Source organism: Trifolium pratense, linkage group LG4 (assembly GCF_020283565.1).
Source record: "Trifolium pratense cultivar HEN17-A07 linkage group LG4, ARS_RC_1.1, whole genome shotgun sequence".
Lineage (NCBI taxonomy): Eukaryota > Viridiplantae > Streptophyta > Magnoliopsida > Fabales > Fabaceae > Trifolium > Trifolium pratense.
In genome coordinates this window covers 2,603,721-2,624,586 of record NC_060062.1, presented here as the reverse complement: position 1 = coordinate 2,624,586, position 20,866 = coordinate 2,603,721, and the positions used below count along the sequence as shown (strand labels likewise).

General features: G+C 34.8%; 2 protein-coding genes and 1 pseudogene across 10 annotated transcripts in view; 1 reads left to right on the top strand and 2 right to left on the bottom strand.

Moving 5' to 3' along the window:
• The first annotated feature begins 480 nt into the window (after positions 1-480).
• On the top strand, positions 481-5,472 carry LOC123924326 (probable galactinol--sucrose galactosyltransferase 1). Its single transcript, XM_045977182.1, has 13 exons — positions 481-1,105; positions 1,566-1,816; positions 1,978-2,068; positions 2,689-2,737; positions 2,822-2,913; positions 3,015-3,122; positions 3,215-3,349; positions 3,446-3,856; positions 3,962-4,103; positions 4,189-4,256; positions 4,414-4,548; positions 4,639-4,856; positions 4,977-5,472. The coding sequence occupies exons 1-13, from the start codon at positions 915-917 to the stop codon at positions 5,351-5,353; spliced, it is 2,268 nt and encodes a 755-aa protein (XP_045833138.1). The 5' UTR covers positions 481-914; the 3' UTR covers positions 5,354-5,472.
• Positions 5,473-5,706: 234 nt separating this feature from the next.
• LOC123924329 lies at positions 5,707-9,987 on the bottom strand (annotated as a pseudogene).
• A 1,309-nt stretch (positions 9,988-11,296) lies between these two features.
• LOC123924325 (structural maintenance of chromosomes protein 3-like) overlaps positions 11,297-20,866 on the bottom strand; it is a 27,037-nt gene continuing 17,467 nt past the window's right edge. For 8 of the 9 annotated variants that reach the window (XM_045977177.1, XM_045977179.1, XM_045977172.1 and 5 more), the window contains 14 exons: positions 19,808-19,944; positions 19,431-19,632; positions 17,954-18,041; positions 17,719-17,868; positions 16,964-17,115; positions 16,651-16,842; positions 16,392-16,575; positions 16,243-16,313; positions 16,022-16,179; positions 15,334-15,502; positions 14,780-14,926; positions 12,858-12,953; positions 11,970-12,144; positions 11,297-11,805 (listed from right to left, as the gene is read on the bottom strand). In XM_045977177.1, coding sequence (XP_045833133.1) covers positions 11,627-11,805; positions 11,970-12,144; positions 12,858-12,953; positions 14,780-14,926; positions 15,334-15,502; positions 16,022-16,179; positions 16,243-16,313; positions 16,392-16,575; positions 16,651-16,842; positions 16,964-17,115; positions 17,719-17,868; positions 17,954-18,041; positions 19,431-19,632; positions 19,808-19,944 — 2,100 coding nt within the window. In that variant the 3' untranslated portion in view covers positions 11,297-11,626. The remainder of the gene's footprint in view (positions 11,806-11,969; positions 12,145-12,857; positions 12,954-14,779; positions 14,927-15,333; positions 15,503-16,021; positions 16,180-16,242; positions 16,314-16,391; positions 16,576-16,650; positions 16,843-16,963; positions 17,116-17,718; positions 17,869-17,953; positions 18,042-19,430; positions 19,633-19,807; positions 19,945-20,866) is intronic. The other variant, XM_045977180.1, reaches the window with a different exon arrangement.

The window sequence follows — 20,866 nt, the reverse complement described above, 5'->3', positions numbered from 1 at the left end:
AGAAATTTAAAGTATTTAGTTCACAATTGGAACTAAATACATCTATTTTTATTGATAATTTTTTTTTTATATTTTATGACGGGGAAGTATTACTTAATTTGATTTGTTTTTGTAAATTTCATTAGTAATATTAACATAAGGAAAATGCTAAACAGTGCCCCCGGGCACTGGTCAAGCATGTTAAAATAGAAATTTTGTTTCGAAATGCGTGCACTCAATGTCTCAAAAGTACAAAAAGTTGTCTTTTCAATATAAATTTTATTTTTTATTTCCTTTTTAAGTATGCTTAACAAGTGTTCGGAAGCACCGTTTAGCACGACCCTTAACATAATAAGGCCTATCAAGTTAAGTTGAGTATGTAAATGGATTAATGACTTAATTTTAATTAATTTAATCATCAATCATTTAAGCAATCATTCGATCATAAGATCTTGTTCTATTTTTTTTCTTAACCAAAGACTACTAAAACTACCGATCGTTAGTTTGTTCGGTGGTTATTGGCGCTGGACTTGGTAGGCAGAATCACAGTACGATCATCCGCAACTACAATCGGAAGAGACTAAAACCACTTGATATCAAAATTGATCTCGAACCAGATTAGATGGTGAGATCTCAGGTCTAAATTCAAATAAAAGTGTTTGACCGCAGTTATAAACTATATACATATTTTAAATCCTTACCACAAAAATATATCATGATGATGATGATGATAAAAAATTCATACACTTGTAAAGTTCAAGATCATTATAAATACCATTCCCCGCTTCATCAAACCTCACACCTTCCTTCATTCTTTATCATTTGCATTTGGAACAAAGAACATTGCTAAAGGGTTCATTCCCTTTGTTTGTTCTGTGATTCCTTTGCAACTGTTCAAATCTTTTGAAGGGTTGTTTTCATTTTCAACAAAAAAGATGACTGTAGGAGCAGGAATTACTGTTTCTGATAGAAACTTAATGGTTTTAGGGAAGAAAGTTCTGAGTAATGTTCATGATAATGTTCTTGTTACTCCTCCATCTGGTGGTTCATTGCTCAATGGTGCATTCATTGGTGTTGAATCTCATCAAAAGGGTTGCCGCAGAGTTTTTCCTATTGGCAAGCTTGAGTATGTTCTTGTCTCTCTTTGCAAAATTTCTGTTTTTGATTTTTAGATTTTTTTTTTTATTTTTTTTTGTTTTTCATTTTTGTTTCCGGAAGGATTGGGTTTGCTATATTAGCAACGCTGTCCATTTACCTTTCGTTCATCTGTATATTTATTTTTAGATTTTTTTTTAATGCATAATTATTGCGAGAAAGAACACCTTAGTTCAAATTCAAACTATGTTTAGGATGTTTGTTTTCAATTTGTGTTTTTTTGTTTGGTTGTGATTGCTATGTTTTTGTTTTATATTGTCATAATAAAAAAAATGTATGTAGTTATTTGATTATTTTGATGTTGTTGTGTTGACACTTTGTGTAGATTAAGGATTAAAGTGACCCCTTTTGGTTTTTGATGTTTATTATGTTTATTAGTGTTAATAGTTAAGGTGAGTGATTCAAAGTTTTGATTTTTAATGTTGTTTCAGGGGTTTAAGGTTTATGAGTCTTTTCCGGTTCAAGATGTGGTGGATGACACAGAGAATGGGTACTTGTGGACAAGAAATTCCCATTGAGACACAGTTTTTGCTTATTGAAGCACACAATGGTTGTGATATTGATGGAGAAGAAGACCAAGATGGTTCCACCTACGCCGTTTTGTTGCCTCTTTTGGAAGGAGATTTTAGGGCAGTTCTTCAAGGGAATGATCAAAATGAAATTGAGATTTGTGTCGAAAGTGGTATGTATTCTTCATAACAACACAACATAATATCGTTAATTTGTTAATGGTTTTTATGTACCGTGGATATCCTCTGCGCCAAACTGTGAGACTAATTCATCAAGTCAGGTAGGACTACAATGCTGAGACTAATGTTTGTTATATATGCATGGTGATTACAGGATGTCCCGATGTGGAGGAATTTGATGGGACTCATTTGGTGTTTATTGGGGCCGGATCAGATCCTTATGAAGTTATAACAAATGCTGTCAAGTGAGTTTCAATGACATGTCTAATTTTCTGTTTACAATTTACATCACTGATGGAAATTTAAATATTTGAGCCTTTGCTTGGTTTTATTCACTTTAGTACTATTTAGTTGTTAAAATTTTAGAAGCAAGCTTCAAGTTTTAATCTTCTGAAGTGATCTGAATTAGAACATGTTCCATTAGCCCAGTATTAGGACTTAACTAGGTAACTAGCTTAAAATTGTTAGAACAGGCACAGCAAACCCAATTCAAAAGAATAAAGATACGAAAAATGCAAATAATGAACACAGGATGTTTGATAACAAAATTTGACCAATTGTATTTACGTCTCTGACTACCACTCCTTTGTATTACGATTTCAAGTTTAAGGTTTATAGAGTACTTGTATTTAAATACTATGATCCAGTTTACAAGATTACCCCTGGACCGTCGCTCGAGTCACCTGCCCATTTATTACTATTATCAGTAACTATGCGCCACATCCAACAAAAACTAAATTAGCTATAAGTCCAGTAATATGCTTTTTGACCTTAACCAAACTATTTTGATGCACATTGTTGTGTTTCCAGTTTCTTATAAATGTGTAATTAACACGAATCATTGGTTTTATTTTTCTTTATTCAGGACTGTTGAGAAACACTTGAAGACATTCTGTCACCGCGAGCGAAAGAAGGTTAATATCTTTTTTCCCTCTTTAAAGCAAAAATTTCATGGCCTAGTTGAATCTTAAAATTCATTACCTACTTGTACTATTCAGATGCCAGATATGCTTAACTGGTTCGGTTGGTGTACATGGGATGCTTTCTATACCAATGTCACATCAGAGAACGTGAAGCAAGGACTACAAAGGTGTTAAATCTTTTCGCCGAAAGTGGTCTAAGTTACAAGATTCTTGCATCACATAGTCATCGACATTAATTTGTGAAACTTAACATTTTTTTTGTTTATAGTTTTGAGGAAGGTGGAATTCCTGCTAAGTTTGTTATAATTGACGATGGATGGCAATCTGTTAGCATGGACCCCAATGGTGTCGAATGGAAAGCCGATTGTGCAGCAAAGTAAGTTTCATTGTCAAAAATAGATTGTAGTTCGATACATTTTCGCAATGTTGAATAATCACAATTAATTTTGTTGCTTTCGTGTTTAACAGCTTTGCGAATCGCTTAACTCATATCAAAGAGAATCACAAGTTCCAGAAAGACGGCAAGGAAGGTCACCGAATAGAGGACCCTGCCATGGGACTTAATCATATTACCAATGAAATAAAAAAAGAACATGCCATCAAGTAAGCAAATTTTCGTTTTTCTTCAATCTTCTCGATCAACATATTTAGTTCAACAACTTATGATCTTTGCAAAATTTTCATCGTTTTTGTTTATAGGCACGTGTACGTTTGGCATGCGATAACAGGATATTGGGGAGGTGTTAAACCCGATACTAGTGGCATGGAACACTATGAGTCAAAGATGACATTCCCTATCTCATCTCCTGGAGTCAAGTCCAATCAACCAGATGAAGCTTTAGATACCATTGCCATTAATGGTCTTGGCCTTGTGAATCCTGAGAAAGTTTATCACTTTTACGATGAACTCCACTCGTATCTAGCATCTGCTGGTATCGACGGTGTCAAAGTTGATGTTCAGAACATCCTTGAAACTCTTGGAGCAGGACATGGTGGGAGAGTGAAACTAGCAAGGAAATATCATCAGGCCTTGGAGGCATCGATCTCTAGGAACTTTCCTGATAATGGAATCATTTGTTGCATGAGTCACAACACAGACGGATTATATAGGTAGGATTACATACAAAAACTCGAGCGAATGATTTTTTATGAAAATTCCTCTAGATTTATTATAACATTAATAACGACTTTCGTAAATGAATTTACATGGTGCAGTGCAAAGCGTTCGGCTGTTATTAGAGCATCAGATGATTTCTGGCCGAGAGACCCTGCATCACACACTATTCACATTGCGTCAGTTGCATACAATACTATTTTCCTTGGTGAATTTATGCAGCCAGATTGGGACATGTTTCATGTAAGCTGTTAAAAAACAGATCCTTCTTAAGTATGTGCTAGCTTCTTCATGAGCTAATTAACTTTTAATTTTTTATGCATTTTAGAGTCTACATCCAATGGCTGAATATCATGCTGCTGCAAGAGCTGTTGGAGGATGTCCTATTTATGTCAGGTGACAATTTCTTATGATAATTTCGCTTTTCCAAATGTTGTGCACACAACTGAATTAAAGTCGCACATATGAATAGTTGTGATTTGTTGATAGTATATCAAAATTACTCTCATTAGATAAACAATATCTTACCTTCTGAATTTGTAATGTTGTGCAGTGACAAGCCTGGACACCATGACTTTAATCTTTTGAAGAAGCTTGTACTTCCTGATGGTTCTATATTACGAGGTAAACTTCCAGGAAGACCAACCAAAGATTGCTTATTTGCCGATCCTGCTAGAGATGGAAAGAGGTAAAGAATCCACAATTCTCTAGCTACCTAAATATATGTGACCAATTGATATATTAGCTTGTATTTTACTCTTGGATTGTGTTATTGCAGTCTTCTAAAGATATGGAACATGAATGACTATTCCGGCGTTGTTGGTGTATTCAATTGCCAAGGTGCTGGGTGGTGCAAAGTTGGAAAGAAGAATCTTATCCATGACGAGAATCCAGGCACAGTCACCGGGATCATTAGGGCTAAAGATATCGACTATTTATCCATAGTTGCAGATGATAAATGGACAGGAGACGCTGTTATGTTTTCCCATCTATCTGGTATGTTTTAAGGCTTCACATCATGCTTCTAAAAGATTATTACCGAAGTTAACAAAATTATTCTGTTTCATTTTTAGTTTTTACATTAATGGTATCTTTCTCTATGATGTTAATTTGCAGGTGAAGTAGTCTACCTTCCAAAGGATGTTTCTATCCCGATTACCATGAAATCGCGAGAATATGAAGTTTTTACGGTAGTTCCTGTGAAGGAATTACCAAATGGTGTCAAATTTGCTCCTATTGGTTTAATCAAGATGTTCAATTCAGGAGGAGCTGTTAAAGAGTTTAGCTATGGATCTAATGGAAGTGCAAATGTTTCTGTGAAAGTGCGCGGATGTGGCTTATTCGGTGCTTATTCTTCAACTCCGCCGAAGTTGATTACCGTTGATTCAGAAGAGGTGGATTTTAGTTATGAGGAAGAATCTGGATTGGTGACTATTGATCTGAGAGTAGCAGAGAGAGAGTTATACCAATGGAATGTTTCTATTGATTTATAAGTCAAATAATTTAATGAGTCTATCTAATATCTATGTAGACGAGAAATGTTTGTAGTACCTATTTCTTGTAATGTTTAACTGGAAACAAAATGAATGAACATCACAATTTTTTCTATTAACAAACCTCTCAAACACTATTTTTTACACATTTTCTAACTGATTGAAATTTAAATGGAGATCTCAATAAATCATATAAATTCTATATAATTTTTGTGAAACCTAAGAGTGTTTGAAAAACTTGTGTTACTGTCAGATTTTTTTTATTTATCATGTCTCATTTTTTTTTCCGTGTATCATATATACTCTTCAAATAACTTATATAACACTTATCATGATAAACTTTTGTACTATAAGCTTTAAATAAGTTGTTTATCTAAATAGAGTACATTTTTTTGGTAATTATGTTATAAGTAAGTATAAGCATTGGTATATATGTACCTCTTTCCCACATGTAAGTTAACTATAAAAAACCAGTGAATATTACTCAAAAATATAATCACAATTCACAACTCAACTAAATCTGCTTTAGAACTCAGCCGAGCCAGGTGTTCTAGGAAAAGGAATGACGTCTCTTATATTATCCATTCCTGTTGCAAACTGGACAAGTCTTACAAATCCCAAACCAAATCCTGCATGAGGAACTGCACCCAAGAAGACACACTAAAAGTCACTATCATGAGTTATGAAGTAGTAGAAAGGTAGTAAACTGCTGCATGAGCGATGCATATGTATGTGCGAAGAACTCGTGCGACTAAGTTTTGACATTTCAATATGGTAGGGGTCCGGAAAATCACAGTTTTTTTGTGCTGCGAAAGTGGTAGTATTGTTGAAGAGGGCAGTTGACCCAAAAAATGGAATGACATAGAACAATGATTAGCAAAAAAGTGATCTGTGTTATCGGAATGTTCTATATGAACTCTGAAACTGTGGTTCATAATTTGACAGTGGAGAGAACTCAAGGAAAGAGGTTTTAAGAGAAAGACATCTGACCTGAACCATAACGCCGCAAATCAAGATACCACCAATATGCATTCTTATTGAGCTTTAAATCATCTAAACGGGCTTCTAAATGATCAAGTCGTTCTTCTCTTTGGCTTCCACCAATAAGTTCACCAATCTAACAAGGAGAGAATGAAATTAAATCATAACAACCGGCACATAGTTCACCTTGGAATAACTCCAGTGTTATTTCACTAGACAGACAATCTGTGGCCCGGCTTAATAACATTATTCAGACACAAGACAGGTCCTCCTTTTTTAAGTCTCACCGAACCCAAGTTTCTGCTCTTTTGGTTAGTACTGAGAATTTGTTATTTACACACGCTATTTGACGGTAATTATATAGACTAGACAACTTATAAATTACCTTTGGAACCAACATGTCCATGGCTGCAACTGTCCTTCCATCATCATTCTGTCGCATATAAAATGCCTTAATATCCTGAAAATGTTGAAAAAAAAATTCTTAACTTTTTGAGGACTCTACAGCTTGCCTCGAGGACAAAAGTTCTTATTCTTTCATTTACAGTCTCATCCATTTTAAATGATATTTACAATGCCGTCTTCTATTGTTTAATGTATACTGCAGCTTGAACATAATGAACAGAAAATGAGGGGGAAAAATAGCATGCCTTTGGATAGTCTCTGATTATAACAGGGCATCGACCAAAGGCCTCTTCAGTTATATAACGGTCATGTTCACTCTGCAGATCACAACCCCATTTCACCTACACAGCCAAGTAGAAAAATATGTCAAATACAATTTTCCAACTCAATTTAACCTAATTGATTTACATCATGTGCCTCAATTTGCCGACTGTAATGAAGAATATGTGAAAACATGATAGTAAGAGCACATACTCTAACTTTTTGAAATGTTTAAATTTTAACAAAACACATTAACAAATTAGTGATTCTGGTGTTGCCCAATCACTATAACAAACTTTTCTAGATGATTGTCTTTTCTTTTGCTATCCATCTTTATTTCTTGTGATCTAGAGTGTAATATAGAGTTTCCTCGTTTAACTAGGGAAGACAAAGGCAAGTCACAAATGCAAAAAAAATAGGTAAAAAAGGAACAAGATGAAAGTGACTGCATATTGAAAAGGTTTGTTACAGATTGAAAAAAATTGACAATTGAGTTACCGTAAATTCAAATTTCTTATTTGCTCGTGACAGCAGATCTACCGCTTCAGTGTAAGTTATTTGCAAAACGTCTTTTTCTGCTACATCGTATTCACAATGCAACAAAAGACCAGTAATATGATGGTTACACTGAGAGCTCATACACTCAATCGATCAATTATTCCTTTATCAATCCATGTATTAAAAAACTCCATGTCTTCCTTGCAGTTATCGAGAATGTGCCTTATCTTCAAGAAACAAATACAGGTTTTAATATGAGAAATAACATAAAATTGAGCTTCAAAAAACATTTTAAAGAGCATGGTAATTTTATAGTAATTGTGAAAGGTTACATACTTCAAACTGGAGATAGGCAGTTGCACAAGCCATGTCATCATTTAGATCGGCAAATGCAAGCTCGGTCTCAATCATCTGAAGAAGCAAAAAGATGCTTATTCTTTGATTTTTATTTCACAAGACATACATATGAATGAAAAATAAGACTCAATCACTAGTCTCAAATTTAAGCAAAAATTGGTCGAAGAAAGTTTTGATGTATCGGACCAAATTTTGCTTATATTTGAGAACGGAGGAGTACTTAGAAACAGAAATCACTGACCCAAAATTCAGCCAAGTGCCTTGATGTGTTAGAATTTTCTGCTCGAAATGTGGGACCAAATGTATACACCTGCATGGGTAAAGGCTCAGTTTATTTCAATTACCAGTTATTAAATGGTAGATTTAATAGAAGGTGGCATGTGTATACATCAGAAAGAGCAGTGGCATAAGTTTCCGCATTAAGTTGACCTGAAACGGTCAGAAATGCTGGTTTTCCAAAAAAGTCCTGATACACAGAATGGCTCGAATTAGAGTATGTAAAATACAGTGACCATATTGCATTCATATTGGCTGTTAACTGATATCAAAAGAGTACAGATATGCTTATGACTTACTTTTGACCAGTCAATTAATTTGTTGTTCGTTTTGGGAATAGCGTCAATGGAGAATCAGCGGTTTCATGAGAATTTGGTATCTGTAAATTTAACAGGGAAAAAAAAAACTGAATGTGTAATAAGACAAAATCAGTGCAAATATCTATGACGGACTCATAGCAATTTCTTGGCACCATTTTTAAGTCATGGAAACTAATTTCCTTTATTAAGGGAGAAAATTATCAGGAGGCTGCTGTGAAGACAAGTAGAATAGTTATGCATTCAGCATTTAAAGTGAACCAATAACATAAAATTAGATAAAAATATTCATACAAAGAGAAGTATCGCATGAAACTGTAAATACCAAGGTAGTGACACAAAATTGTTCGCCCGCTCCCTCACAATTTGAAGCTGTGATAATAGGACTTGAGACCCATACAAACCCATTTTCTTGGAAGAACTTGTGTGTAGCATAGGTCAATGCATTCCTAACCCTTGCAACCTGAAATCATTCGACACCATCAAAAGATTACAATAACAGTGAAAACAAAAATCAGATTATCTTATAATAGAATAATATACTAGTAACCGAATGTCAAGAATCCACAATGGGAATTGAGAAAATGAATTGTTGAGCTTATTAACCAACCTAACTACTTTGAATCCCCTTTTAAAAAATACTGAAAGTTCTTTTTAAAAAAATACAGTAAAAGGGGATCAATTCCTTTTTGCATAATGAAGCAAAGGTGTAAGCAGGAAGGTAAACATATGCTAAAGAAAAGGAAACCATGCATACTGCACCAAAAGTATTTGTCCTTGCACGAAGATGTGATTTTTTTCTTAAAAATTCTCTGCTGACTCTCTTCTTTTGGATGGGAAAGGAGGGATCACTGTTGCCAACCTGAACCAAAGTTTCATACGAAACCAAAGTTTTTCATTATTGCAAACTTATTAAAGATTTTTAAATGAGTCAATTAACACATCTATATATAAAAAAAAAATGAAATAGCATAATAATTTGCAGAACTACTGCTCCTTTCAGTTATTATATCAATGTAACAAAAAACCAAGTAAAAGCATAACTCTAAAACGCGATTCTGTCTAAAATAGAGAACTAACCAGCACTAATTTGTTGAGCTTCAATTCCACTTTCTGTTTTGTTCCTTGGCTCTTAACCACAAACAACTCCTTGCACCCACACAGAAGCACCCGTGGCAACCAAGCCGGACTCTACCTAATAATACAAATAAAGCTCCTTTAGTTCAAAACACAAACACATCTGTTTGAACTGACATAAGTTTGGTGAGAATCTTTGGTAGAACTTATGAAAACAACTTATGAAAATAGCCCATACCATATATATATATAAAAAACAATTTTTGTTTATTTTACTTTTTCCTACAAAAAAAGTTTATATAAACTTATACATGAGCGCTTATCATGATAAACTCTTATGTCATAAGCTGCAAATAAGTTGTTTATCCAAACAAACACTCTTCCATAACAAGAGTGCAAAAAACAAGCATAGTAACTAACCTGATCGTAACCTTCAACCTAAGAATCCAACACACATTGCATATCGGGAGACTTTGAGCTTCTTATGGAATTATTGTGGAACTTTATAGGCGGTATCGTTGGCGGAGGAGAAGAGACAGGCGGCGTGGGGAGGAGAAGGGACGGAGAAAGGAAGGTTTAGGTGTTGAAGCATTGAGATAAGCAAAGAGTGCGTAACTGTATGGTTTAACTAACCGTAACGGCCTTGTTGCCATAATGAAAAAATGTAGGTAGTTATTTGATTATTTTGATGTTGTTGTGTTGACACTTTGTGTAGATTAAGGATTAAAGTGACCCCTTTTGGGTTTTTATGTTTACTATGTTTGCAAGTATTTTAAAGTTTTGGTTTTTATTGGTGTTTTTGTTGTTTCAGGGGTTTAAGGTTTATGAGTCTTTTCCGGTTCAAGATGTGGTGGATGACACAAAGAATGGGTACTTGTGCTTTGTTGCCTCTTTTGGAAGGAACAAAATGAAATTAAGATTTGTGTCGAAAGTGGTACGTATGTATTCTTCATAACAACACAACATAATATTCTCTACGTCTCTGACTGCCACTCCTTTGTATTACAATTTACAATTTCAAGTTTTTTTTTTTGACAAATATTACAATTTCAAGTTAAAAGTTTATAGAGTACAACTTGTATTTAAATACTATGATCCAATTTACAAGATTACCCCTGAACCGTCGCTCGAATCAACTGCCCATAGATTACTATTATCAGTAACTATGCGTCATATCCAACAAAAACTAATTTAGCTATAAGTCGAGTAATATGCTTTTTGAGCTTAACCAAACTATTTGGATGCACATTGTTGTGTTTCCTATAAACATGTAATTAACAAGAATCATTGGTTTTATGTATTTTTTACTCAGGACTGTTGAGAAACACTTGAAGACATTCTGTCATCGCGAGCGAAAGAAGGTTAATATCTTTTTTTCCTTCTTTATAGCAAAAGTTTCATGGCTCTGTTGAATCCTAAAATTCATTACCTACTTGTATTATTCAGATGCCAGATATGCTTAACTGGTTTGGTTGGTGTACATCAGAGAATGTGAAGCAAGGACTACAAAGGTGTTATTTCTTTCCGCCGAAAGTGGTCTAAATTACACGATTTTTGCATTGCATAGTCATCGACATTAATTTGTGAAATTTAACTTTTTTGTTTATAGTTTTGAGGAAGGTGGAATTCCTGCTTCGTTGTTATAATTGACGATGGATGGCAATCTGTTAGCATGGATCCGAATGGTATCGAATGGAAAGCCGATTGTGCAGCAATCTAAGTTTCATTGTCAAAAATAGATTGTAGTTCGATACACTATCACAATGTTGAATAATCAAAATTAATTTTGTCGATTTCTTCTTTAACAGCTTTGCGAATCGCTTAACTCATCATATCAAAGAAAATCACAAGTTCCAGAAAGACGGCATGGTAGGTCAGCGGATAGAGGACCCTGCCATGGGACTTAATCATATTACCAATGAAATTAAAAAAAAAATGCCATAAAGTAAGCAATTTTTCGTTTTTCTTCAATTTTCTCGATCAACATATTTAGTTGAACAACTCATGATCTTAACAAACATAATATTATTTAATTCAATTCTACCGAGCAACGTGTGGGCTAGCATCTAGTTATATATAATGTTACCTTATTCAGTACATTTTATATCTTATCCGGATTAATGAATTCTAGAGCTTCATTTTCGGATATAACATTAACACAGCTGACCCTGTTTTTATGTGTTACTCCATATATCTTGTCGGCAACATTAACTAGCTCTGGACGGAATGTTGTAGTGATAAATTGAGTGTTTTCTTTGTCTGCCATCCACCGGATCAGATCTATGACAGTCAAGGATAAAATGCAAGAATAAATTTTAATATCACTAGTCCCTTTATGAAGTGGCAGATGCAACATGCAGTAAATACATAAGAAAGAAAGAAAAAAAATGCAAGAACAAACATTGGACATGACAAGATAGTATCCACAATGATAAAATGGGTACCTCCAACGGCAGTTCTGTACTGTGAATCCAATGCTGCATCAATCTCGTCAAATAGATAAAAGGGAGCTGGATCACATTTCTGTATGGCAAATATAAGTGCAAGTGCAACAACAGTTTTTTGACCCCCGGACAACTGCTTCATGGACTGTGTCTCCCCTTGTTTAGTAAAAGAGACCTGCAAAGTATAAACATGTCTACGAATATCAGGTACTAGGAATATGAACCTTTGAATTTTTGGAGCAATGCAGGGGCAACCGATGAAGTTCACATTCGCAACCAAAATGTGGCAGAGATAACACGCATGTGTGGGCTTTACAATTACTAAAGAGTCGAAGAACAGGACACGTCTTAGTTTCAATGATATCAAATTTTGCTTTTATTTGATTACCAATTGAATGTAATTTCTCTCTAAATGCCAACCAGAAAACAAAACGAACTGAAAATATGGATGTGTTTGATTTTCTGAAATAAGGAACCGGACAAAAATTGAAACCAAACACGAGCTATTACCCTTTTATTCTCTACTAAAAATTACTCTCTCTCTCTCTCTCTCTCTCTCTCTCTCTCTCTCTCTCTCTCTCTCTCTCTCCCCTCAATTAACAATTACATTCATAAAGGGTATTGCAATAAATTGCACCTTATTTTGTTTGTGCTTTTAGTGTCCACTAAACATGTACACAACATAAGTACCTTAAAAGTTTGTTCCATGTTATTATGCACAGTACTTACCCTTTTGCGAATCAAACATACCCTATATCTCTAGACATGAATATTAATATTCTACACATGATTCCATTTTCTGACTCTTAACATTCGAAAAGAAAAACACCATACATTATGATACAAACATTACATAAAAATAAAGAAGCAAAAATTGAATACACTTGCCTTCACTCTCACTCCAATGTACCTTTCTACTCTCCCCTTTGGATTTGCTTCCCGAGGACCATCCTCGACTTGATCGTCGTCATCATGATCACCATCCTGAGAAAAAGGAAATAAAATATAGAAATACCATTTGCATGAGTTACAGTAACAAAGTTAAAACATCAATTTATCTCTGGAGATTCCTCTCACAAATTTTGTAAATACATAGAAATAAAGCAATACTCAACCACCACATGCAAACAGGAGCAAGCAAACAAAAGAAAATCTTCAAAAACATCAACAAAAAACCGAAATTTAACTAAGAGTTTAGCAAGACCGGCTATTGAGCATCTAATAAGAAAGGTGGGCATGATTTATTTTTAGGCTTAAATTCACTTTTGGTACCCCATTTCTAAAACCGGGTTTTTGGTCCCCTTTTTTTTTATAACCTTTGGGTCTTTTTGGTCCTCCGCCATTTTTTATGATGTGGCATAACTCTAAAACCTGCACCAATCCACTAGCGCTGCTCGGTAATTGGAGATGGCAATTAATCTCAGGAGGTGTGGTCTTTGGAGAGATATAATCTTGGTGAGATATGGCTCGTTATCTCCCTCCCCTCATCTTGGAGGGAGGCCTCAGGGTCTTAGGAAGGCCTCCGGTTGGCGGAGGAATGTGTCCTTACTAGGAGGCCCTGTAGATGCTAGTTCAGGTTGGTTGGGGTGACTAGAAAGGTTGGTAATGGCCTCATTACTTCCTTCTGCTTTGATCCTTTAAGGATTTAGTTTCAAAGGCTTTTTCAAGCTTCAGCCCAGAGTACTAGTTCGGTGGGGGAGATGGGTAGTTTGGTTGATAGCCAGTGGGCATAAGACCTAAGATGGAGAAGAGATCTCTTTGTCTAGGAACTTAACCTTCTGGAAAATCTTCTTGATATTCTGATCAGATCACCAATCTCTGTTGCGGACGATTCTTGGTGTAGGAGGCATGATCCAAGTGATTTTTTTTTTATTCAATTAAGTCAACTTATTTAGTTCTCCGTCAATCCATATTTGACGAGGTGTTCATCTCCGAAGAGGAATTACATCTGCTTCCAAAAGTTTGGAAAACTTGGGCCCCCTCAAAAGTGGCAGCCTTTTCTTGGCAACTTCTTTAGGATAGGTTGCCGACTCGTCATAATCCATGGCAGCAGGGTGTCATTACGGATGCTGATTCATCTAGGTGTGTGTTCTGTGGTTTAGGGTTTGAATGAGCTGATTACTTGTTTGTCTCTTGTAACCATATATCACCTGTCTGGTATGCTATTCTTCGGTGGTTGGGTGTCGAGTAGGTGTCCCCTCGTGGTCATCTAGGGTTGTTTGATATTTTCCTAGGTATGAGTGTGAGTAGGAAAAATAGATTGGGGTGGCTATTAATTTGGTAAACTATTGTGTGGACTATCTGGAACTCGCGAAACGATGTCCTGTTTTCGGAAGGAATTTTATCTGCCGGGTGTCTGGTCGATAGGGTGAAGCTTCTATCTTGGAAATGGTTTCTACGTAAAAATTTTGGCATCCCCTGTTCCTTTTATGAATAGGGTATGCACCCTATTTTTTTGTTGGAACTGATAAAATTTGGTGGGGTGTGGATCTGGGTCTTCATGAGGTCTTGTTGATTGGAGGCCTCTTGTGTTTGTCCGCTTGGTGGTTGATCTTTGTCTCTCTCTCTCTCTAAGGGGTTTTTGGATCTTCTCTGTGGTCGGAGGTTAGAGGTGTTTACTTTTGTTGTTGTTGTGCCCATTTGCTTACATGTGTGCCTGTTAGGTATTGGTGGATTGGACTTCTGGTACCCCTTGTATTCTGTATACTCTGTTGTACTTTTGTCGTTTATATATAATATAATATTATTTTGCCATTAAAAAAAAAACGAATCAATGGGAGACACTAAGACATTATATAATAGCCACAAACCTTCTTCTTCATCATAACCAGACGACCATGGCCCCCTTGTACAAGTTTAGAGAATACTTCAGCGAAATGCTTAGCAACACCTTTGAAAGTGCGTTCTATTGATTCATCCTTCAGTTGATCGAGAACTGATATTAGCTCTCTGATTTTCTGCAATTATTTTAATGGCAAAAAAGTTAAACAATTTAGCAATGTTGCGCACAATGCAATCACACATGCAAAAGTTGGTTGAATCAGTCCTACACTCAAACCCAAGCTTAAACCGAAAATCAGATTAATATATTACAGAAAGACGAAACATCAGAAAATGGAAACTCATTAAGAAAAATATCACATGAATAGGTTATTCCACTTGCAGGCAAGTGTTCAACAAGACCGAATTCATGGACACATAAAGATGCAACAACATTCACAGACATGAAAGATCAATTGTTCAAAAACCTTTAGATGATAAAGTGCATAACCAGCAATACTTGTCAGGCAAATTTGGCCATCAAAGACTTTTGTACCTTCGGAAAAAATTATAAAGAACTTCCTTAACTGAAATGACAGTATACCTTATCTCCTGTATCAAGTTCAGCTTGTCTTTTCCGAAGTTCTTCTCGCTGTTCTGTAAAATTTATGTACTGATCGAGAGCTTTCTTGTTGACATGACTAAACTGTTTCAATTGATCGGTGCATGTATGCAGTATTTTTTGCAAATCTTTCATATTCCTCCGCTTGTAGCTATCATGGCCAATGATAAAAGGGAAAGAGTCAACTAAAATTAGAAAAAAACAAAGTACAGAGAAAATGGTAAACTATAATGCAGAAACCATAAACTTGTAACAACTTTATATCGTAGTCAAACATTTAAAATATCAAAGCAAAGTAATCAAGTTTATCACAAAAGCTTTTAGACATTAAATATTTATTAAAAAATATAAAACACAGCCAATATATGGATAACAAGTAGAGAATGCTATTGGCCTTTTTCTATTATCAAGTAGAGAATGCGATATATAAATGACACAAGAGTCAAAAGAAATATGCTTTTCAAGAAAATGTGCCTTTGAAGAGAATCTCAGAGTATCTGCAAGAGCACAAGGCTTTCTTAGGAAGCACACGCAATCAACTTTGAAGTGAGAATGGAATGTTGATAATGGAATGTTTACATAGATTAATCTCATCATATCCCTCTAAAAAAAAATCTTCTACACACAAAAAAGTAAGAAAAGTAAAAATGTGCTGCAAAGCAAGCCTTACGTCTCAAAAGCATCCGATGTCAATGGGCCCAGTTCCCTTATATTTTTGGTATATTCTTCTTCCTTAGCCGAATATCTATTTTTTTTATCCAGCAATTGCTCTAATTCTTTAGCTTCTTCCTGAATTTTTCTATCATACTCGTCCTCCAAAGACTGCAGCTAAATAACTTCGTCATTATGAACAAACAGCACAAACAATCAATCAATTTAAAAGAGCAATACCTTCAATTTATTCATTTCATCTTTGATCTTTGCAATTTTCCGGATTCGATTATGTATACTATCAATAACACCTGAGGAAAAATATTTGGTCAAACAAGGAACGCCAATTTGAGCTATAGATAAAAGAGAACATTGGCTGAAGATCTCACTTTTAAGCTGATTTGATGCATCATCAACCAATATTTTAGCATCACTAAGTTCCTTCCTCTTCAACTCAGCATCAACGAGCATGGAATCAGCATCAACAGATGATATCACAGCCTCCAGCTCTTGTTTTCTTTTCTTGAGATTAGTGGTTAGATTAGTTTCCAGCTCTGCTTTCCGTGCTTCACTCTGCAAAATTTAAAGTTAAAATGGTAACAATAGTCCTTTGCATATTATGAAACTCGGTATAGTTCACCCAATAACCTCAACGCGATCAGTCTTGCAAGCAACAAACTTCTCCTTAAGGTCTTTTATTTCAGGGTTCAAATCTGACAAAAGTTTCTTTTCCTCCGGTGTTAAATGATCAATGAGCTCTGTGCCCATCTCAGCTTTTTTCATAGCAATGCTAGCTTTAAGCTGTTCAACCTGATTCTGGACATCAGCAAGTGATTTCTCCTACAAGAAGTTTCGGAAAATATGAAAATCAATTTAGCAGTGAACTGCCTCACAAGCAACTACCAATAGAAACAAAGCCCGTGAGTGATGATTGAGTATAATCTGAGAAATTCAATGTCACCTTCTTTGCAAGTGCATTAGAAAATGATTTCTTCTGTTTGTTAGAATTAGCAATGTCCCGCTTGAGCTCTTCTATCTCTGATTTACAATGAGCACATTGAGCATCAACCTTCTGCTGCTCACCAACAAGTTCATTAATCTTTTGGTCTATCTGTGAGACCAGTTCAGTGAAAACAAAACCATAGGGGAAAATGACTTTTACAAAAAGAAATAGCATAGGCATCAGAGAACGAATCACAACTAATGGAGATGTGGTATTTCATGTTACCACGTCAAAAACAAATCAAGCGCCTCTAACAAAAAATTCAGCATAAGATAAAATAAATAATAATCTAATTTTTTTTTTTGTTTGTATTCTGGCCAATTTTACATGTGATAAAATTGCACGTAGAACCTTGTATTTCCTTCAGCTCAGCCTGCCATATTTCTAATAAAGCCAGTTTAGCAAGCAAATGCCCCTTAATTAATCAAAAAACATTGATTTAAGACAGCACCATGAATATGTCCATGATGCCAGGAAAAAATAATGGTCAAAACATAACAAAGTCACTGTTTATAGAAATTGCAATTAATCACAGAAAATCAAAAGCACAAAGTAAATATGACTGTTGGTTACACATTACCAATTGCCATCTCACTCTATGAGCTATTCCTTTCAAACATGTGATGATAATCAAGGCATCATGATTTACTTTGTTTGCTCAATTTTGTTATGTCTTTTATAAAGAATGTATATTAACTAACATTAAAGGATATCTTGTATGTTAACTTTAACTTGCTCCAAATTCTCCTCGCTAATGTGAATACTTTCAGCACACTGCTTAATGATTTTCATAAACTTCAATTTTGTTCGTCTGTGATCATAAAATCCTCCGGTCATACTACCTCTTTTGCTTACTTGATCACCTGTAAAGAGACAGACAACAATTTGTCAAAGTAAAAACCAATGATCATCCACTCTAAGTAGACCCATGCAAAGAGCTAGGCAAACCTTCCAGTGTTATGCAGTTCAAACCATTCATAAGAGCTACCTTTGAAGCCACATCCAGATTTTTGCAGATAACTGTTCTTGCAAATGCCTAATAGAAGTATCATAATTGATGTTAAGGAACACATCTAATGCAACTTTATAACTAAGCAATGACATCATTCATGTAGACCAAATAATATTTAGGTTTGAAGTGCTCCTCTTGGAAGGGTATGCCCTTGAAGAACCTGAAAATACTCTAGGTATAGAGTGCTACTATGACTCAAGCTTATACACTTTAAATTAATAATTGCTTAAATATGTTGCCAGTCCACCAAAATATATACTAAGTATTGCTCTTAGTCCCCCAAAATAGTGCTTTGCATCTGTTTTATTTCTAATTGATAAGAATCATTTGTTTCAAAATATGCATAATCCATAATAAGATCAATATTTTCTCTGCTGTTGTACCCACTTTTGGACTATTGGGAAAAACCTAAATCCCAAATCAGAGTCTATAAGTTCAGACCAACCACCAAATAATCCACGCACCAAGCTAATAGTGTTGGGCATGAGAAGGTGCAGAGATAAAACCTAAAAAAGGTTTGTAAATAGAGGCACCTCTTAATTTACAAGCTAGTTTTGTAGAAAGATATTAGAAAGGGAGAGAGAGAGAGAGAGAGAGAGAGAGAGAGAGAGAGAGAGAGAGAGAGAGAGAGAGAGAGAGAGAGAGAGAGAGAGAGAGAGAGAGAGAGAGGGTTGCATCTCTTCTGCGAGGAGCATTTGCTCTGGGATTATAGGGATCATTCTCTGTAATTGTTGTTTTTATTTCAATCAATAATACATTTTCAATTTCTTTTAAATTTGGGTCTCTATCAAAACAAAACATGCATTTCACTAAAAGAATAGAATGCTCATAGAATTAAGAGGAAGAAAATCAGCAACAGCCATGAATTCTTAGAATCCCACAAAATCCTTGGGATTCAACTAAATGATACCATCAATACCAATAATCTAAAAAAAAAGGAGCATAAAGGGTATTTATAGTCCAAGGATGATAAAAAAAATGATAAGCACCCAAGCACAACCTTCCCTTATAAACTAGTTGTCAAAAGGGGGAAAAGAACCCAATTACCCCCCGAGCATCCCATATCACACAATGTGAGACTTAGGCCACCTATAATATGTAACACCGTATTAAAATCCTAATGATATCAAATTAAATAGGAAATTATGACCCGAGAATGTTTATGTATGTATAAAGTCAATGTAGACCACCATAATATGTAAAGCCAATGTTTTTCAGAAAATAGAAAAATATCTCAAAATTAAAGGAAACTCCTAAAATTATTAATAATATCATAATACATGCTGCTCCACTTGCATCAATTTCATTATTTTATGATGAAACCAGATAAACCATTTTAGAATTAAGTTAATTACTAAATATCACCTTAAGATACCATGCTATTTAAGAATTAACACTTGAGTAGAAGCTAACCTGGCTGAATGCTGGAGTGTATTCAGGTTTAAAATTCAATTTATTTAATAGAGGTACGACATCAGAACTCTGTGGATAAGTGACTTGGGGAGCATTTACTCTGTTAAGTGGAATAAATGTAACGCGTCCACCTTTTTGTCGATTAAGATGTTTAATTATCTCGGTTGACTTGTCATCATTTTCAACAACCACATGAAATAAGCTGTTAAATGAAGTTGTTAAATTAAGAAATCAAGCCAAATAAGCAAAATTATAAAAACCAATAAAAAGATCAGGCCAAGAAGTCAAGAACAAATATATCTTTTTTTCTTTTTCTTTTTTAAGAATCAGGCCAAGAACAAATATTAGGGTTGATAAAAAGAAAACTGCAGGGAGACCTGTTTCCTGCAGTCACTTCAACTGCGGTGAAAATTTTTTCATCACAATTCAACAGCTCAATAACTGGACCGTGAACTCCAGAAATGTTGTGATTTTTGCAGATCTTCCGAACTGAATTCAGCCCTCTTCTAACATCCTGCAAATTATAGTAGTGTCACACATGGTGATGTATAAGAATGCCAACCTGCCCTCAGAATAGGTCTATAGAAACATCATCATGACAGATCATTTCCAAACTGGACAGATATTAATAGCACACACTCTTATCAAATGCTAAGTACTCAACATTGCACAATAATAGATAATTTAATTTAAACAATGTATAACTTTGTAGCAATTATTAAATTCATGTGCCAATTATTATTGAAAGGGAGACTTGTTCCAACGGTTGGAATTGCTTTTGTGAATCGGAGGTCACAGGTTCAGGTAACAGAATTAGTATCTTGCAAATATGTAAAGTGAAGTTCCCTACAATAGATCCATAATAGGTTTAACCCTTCCCTAGCACCAGGTGGGATATTTGTAGCACCAGATTACCCTTTTTAGCATATTAAAAAAAATAAAAGTACTGCAACCACAGATTATAATATTCAAATGTCGCATCATTTTTGGAGTCAAAGAGTCTCTGCAGTTTCTTTTGGACTAGAAGTTGTTGCTTCTATAGGTTATAAAGATACTTGTATAAACACCTAAAGGAAAGAGAAATGATATATGGACAACATTTTTTGAACAACATTGGACAACAAAAATAAAAAATAGTATTTTCTCTCTCATTTTTATTAAATCAGTATTTTTTAGCAACTGGCTTAGAAGATAAAGAATATGAATTGGATAATAAGTCCAAATAGAAAGTTAATTCGTAGCCCGATTAACTTTTTTCCAAACTTAGCCAAACTTAATCTTTACAAGATGCAGATTAAATGGTTTAGAGATATAGAAAAATTCTATAAAAATATAGATGAACAACTGTCTAAAGAATATAGACAAATGGTTAAACTATTCCAGAAAAACCTCAAATTTATGGCAAGATGAGTGGAGATAGTGTAACACTTAGATTG